Below are 2,209 nucleotides of genomic sequence, written 5' to 3'. Positions count from 1 at the left end.
CTTAAATACTTTTGGGTGGAATTAGGCCAGAAATCAGATGGGATGAGCCCCTTGCATTCTTGTCCCTTCGCCCCTGGCTTTGCTGTCTTGTTTTTTGACATCCGCAAAACTCTGTTCCTGTCCGTGTCTAGGTCCCCAGTGCTACCACAGCCAGCAACATTTCCTGTTGAGGCGATAGTGAATGGCAGGAGGGAGGGATCTCTTCAGCCAGTAGGAGTGAGCCACGCCCAGCCAAGGGGCCTATAAAAGGCAGGTCCAGCAGAACAACCCACACTCTCAATCTGGATGTGTGAGACTGAGGACCTTTAACTTGAACTTCAACATGGGATTGGGAACCGAAGACCGAGATCCCCACGGCCCCTCCAGCCAATGCCAAACTGGTCAACCCCCTTTCAAACAGATTTCCTTTACAGATGGAGACTCAGATGAGGAGAAGAAACCATTTGAAGAAAAAGGCAAGGCACTCTCTGCCCATTCCAGTGAGAACTACAACACCCAGAGGCGAGGTAAGGTCTTGGGCTGTTCGTATGGAGGCCGGAAGGAGGAGTGCAGTCAGGGGCATCGAGTGTGCGTTTGGTAGGGTTTCATTTTGAGGTTGGGGATTAGAAAAGACTTATAGCCCTCAGGGGGCTTTGAGAATGTGGCAGTGATCCCGTGGAACAGAATTTTTCCTTTTCACTCTTGATACTGGCTGAACAGCGTCAGCTGTGAGAATGACTCACAAATATGTGTCAGAGATAGACTATGGGCCTCTCTGCCTAGGGAGCGATGAGTCACTTAAACTCCCTTTTACACTACAATCGGAGCCCAATCTAAATGGGGAGGAGAATTCCAATGAAACTAAGCCCAAAGCCAGAAACGGTCCTGCTAGATCGGGTACGATTTGACTCTTCCCAGGTAAGGAGGGACAGGATATGGATTAACACAGTCTCCCCTGGGAAGGAAACTGGGAGCTTTTTGGCAGCCAGGGCCTCTAAGATCCTGGACTTAGGAGAACAGAGAAGACCCAAGTTTTGGTGGCGACCGCAGCTCCTGTGTGTCCAGGATGGACTAGAGCTTCTAAGGTGTTCGGCTGGAGGCACGCATTCAAACTCTCACTTTATCCACAGAATCAGACGCTAGTTCAGGTGGGGGAAACTCCAGGAAGAGGAACATCAGTTGCAAGGACAGCTGCCAAGACAGAGCAGGTAAGATTTGCTTTACTTGCCCCAAAAGGCAGACCAGCATGTAACTTCTATAGGGTTTGGCCAGGAAGGGGATTTCTTAGTGGCTGAGATGATTTTAGAGATTCTGGCATTCAGAAAGCTTTTGGGAACCAAGAGGTTTTCAGCTTTATTATAAAGGATGTGGGTGTCAAGGAAAAGGAGAGACAAGTGGGAGGTTCCAGAATGAGTGTCCATGAGAACTGTTCTGGCGAGTCTCTCATTCCCATGCTTCCTTGACAGGGAACTGTCTAGAAGATGAGTGCAGCTTGACTTTTGGAAAGAAACCAAAGACCTCTGCTGCTGTACACAGCAATGAAATGGAGGAGACCCACAATGCGAACCACAAGCGGCACCCGAAGGCCCACACTGAGCACAGCAAATGGCCCAGATCTCGTTTCTCAAGAGACCACCCACCACCACTTCGCAAAAGTCTGGTGAACTCCCTGCGTGCTATGTCTGAAGCCATTTATCAAGACATAGCCCAGGTGTGGGCACAGCAGGTACATTCTCCACTGACGTGGGAGCAGCTCTCTGAGCTCACCCAGCTCCAGGGGCCTCTGTGCACCGTGGTGCCGACCTTCTATGCCATGGCCACCCAGGCAGCCTGTGTCTTCCCTGCTGAGGACTGGCTTACTCCAGCCACACTATCTGGTCCTGGGGATCCAGTCCTGGATGGAGAAGCCCACAGCTCCTCTTAGGAGGGAGACATGTCCACCATTTACCTAGACAGGAGACAAGTAAGCCTGTCGGTGGATCAGATGAGGCTAGAGCTGGGGGCTCCTTGATCCTATTCAGCAGAGGATGCAGCTTTGGGAGCAAGAACAAAGACCTGCTACTTCTCAGATTCTTCCAGATGACAATCAGCAACAATTCTGGACACAGTGTGAATAAATGACAGGAACCTGGGTGGTGCTAATAAAGGAACTTGAACAGTATACTCAGAATGGTGAACTCTGGGTTTCCTTGAGGGCTGAAATTCCTGACAAATTTTATTTTTCGTGTTA

The 2,209-nt window shown here is 50.2% G+C and overlaps 1 protein-coding gene across 1 annotated transcript; it reads left to right on the top strand.

Annotated features, from left to right (window-relative positions):
- The first annotated feature begins 322 nt into the window (after positions 1-322).
- On the top strand, positions 323-1,907 carry LOC105826786 (protein FRG2-like). Its single transcript, XM_012664817.1, has 4 exons — positions 323-506; positions 763-876; positions 1,110-1,187; positions 1,446-1,907. Exons 1-4 carry the CDS (start codon positions 323-325, stop codon positions 1,901-1,903), a joined length of 834 nt encoding a protein of 277 aa, XP_012520271.1. The 3' UTR covers positions 1,904-1,907.
- The last annotated feature ends 302 nt before the right edge of the window (positions 1,908-2,209 follow it).

This window comes from Propithecus coquereli, unplaced genomic scaffold (assembly GCF_000956105.1).
Source record: "Propithecus coquereli isolate 6110/MARCELLA unplaced genomic scaffold, Pcoq_1.0 Scaffold918, whole genome shotgun sequence".
In the NCBI taxonomy this organism is placed as follows: domain Eukaryota; kingdom Metazoa; phylum Chordata; class Mammalia; order Primates; family Indriidae; genus Propithecus; species Propithecus coquereli.
This window is presented reverse-complemented; position numbering and strand designations above follow the sequence as displayed.

Excerpts from the sequence above, each read along its gene's own strand:
- LOC105826786 (XM_012664817.1), top strand. The coding sequence starts at position 323 with ATGGGATTGGGAACCGAAGACCGAGATCCCCACGGCCCCTCCAGCCAA. Across the intron at positions 507-762 it reads CTACAACACCCAGAGGCGAG|GGAGCGATGAGTCACTTAAA; the intron begins GTAAGGTCTTGG and ends CTCTCTGCCTAG. Across the intron at positions 1,188-1,445 it reads CAGCTGCCAAGACAGAGCAG|GGAACTGTCTAGAAGATGAG; the intron begins GTAAGATTTGCT and ends CTTCCTTGACAG.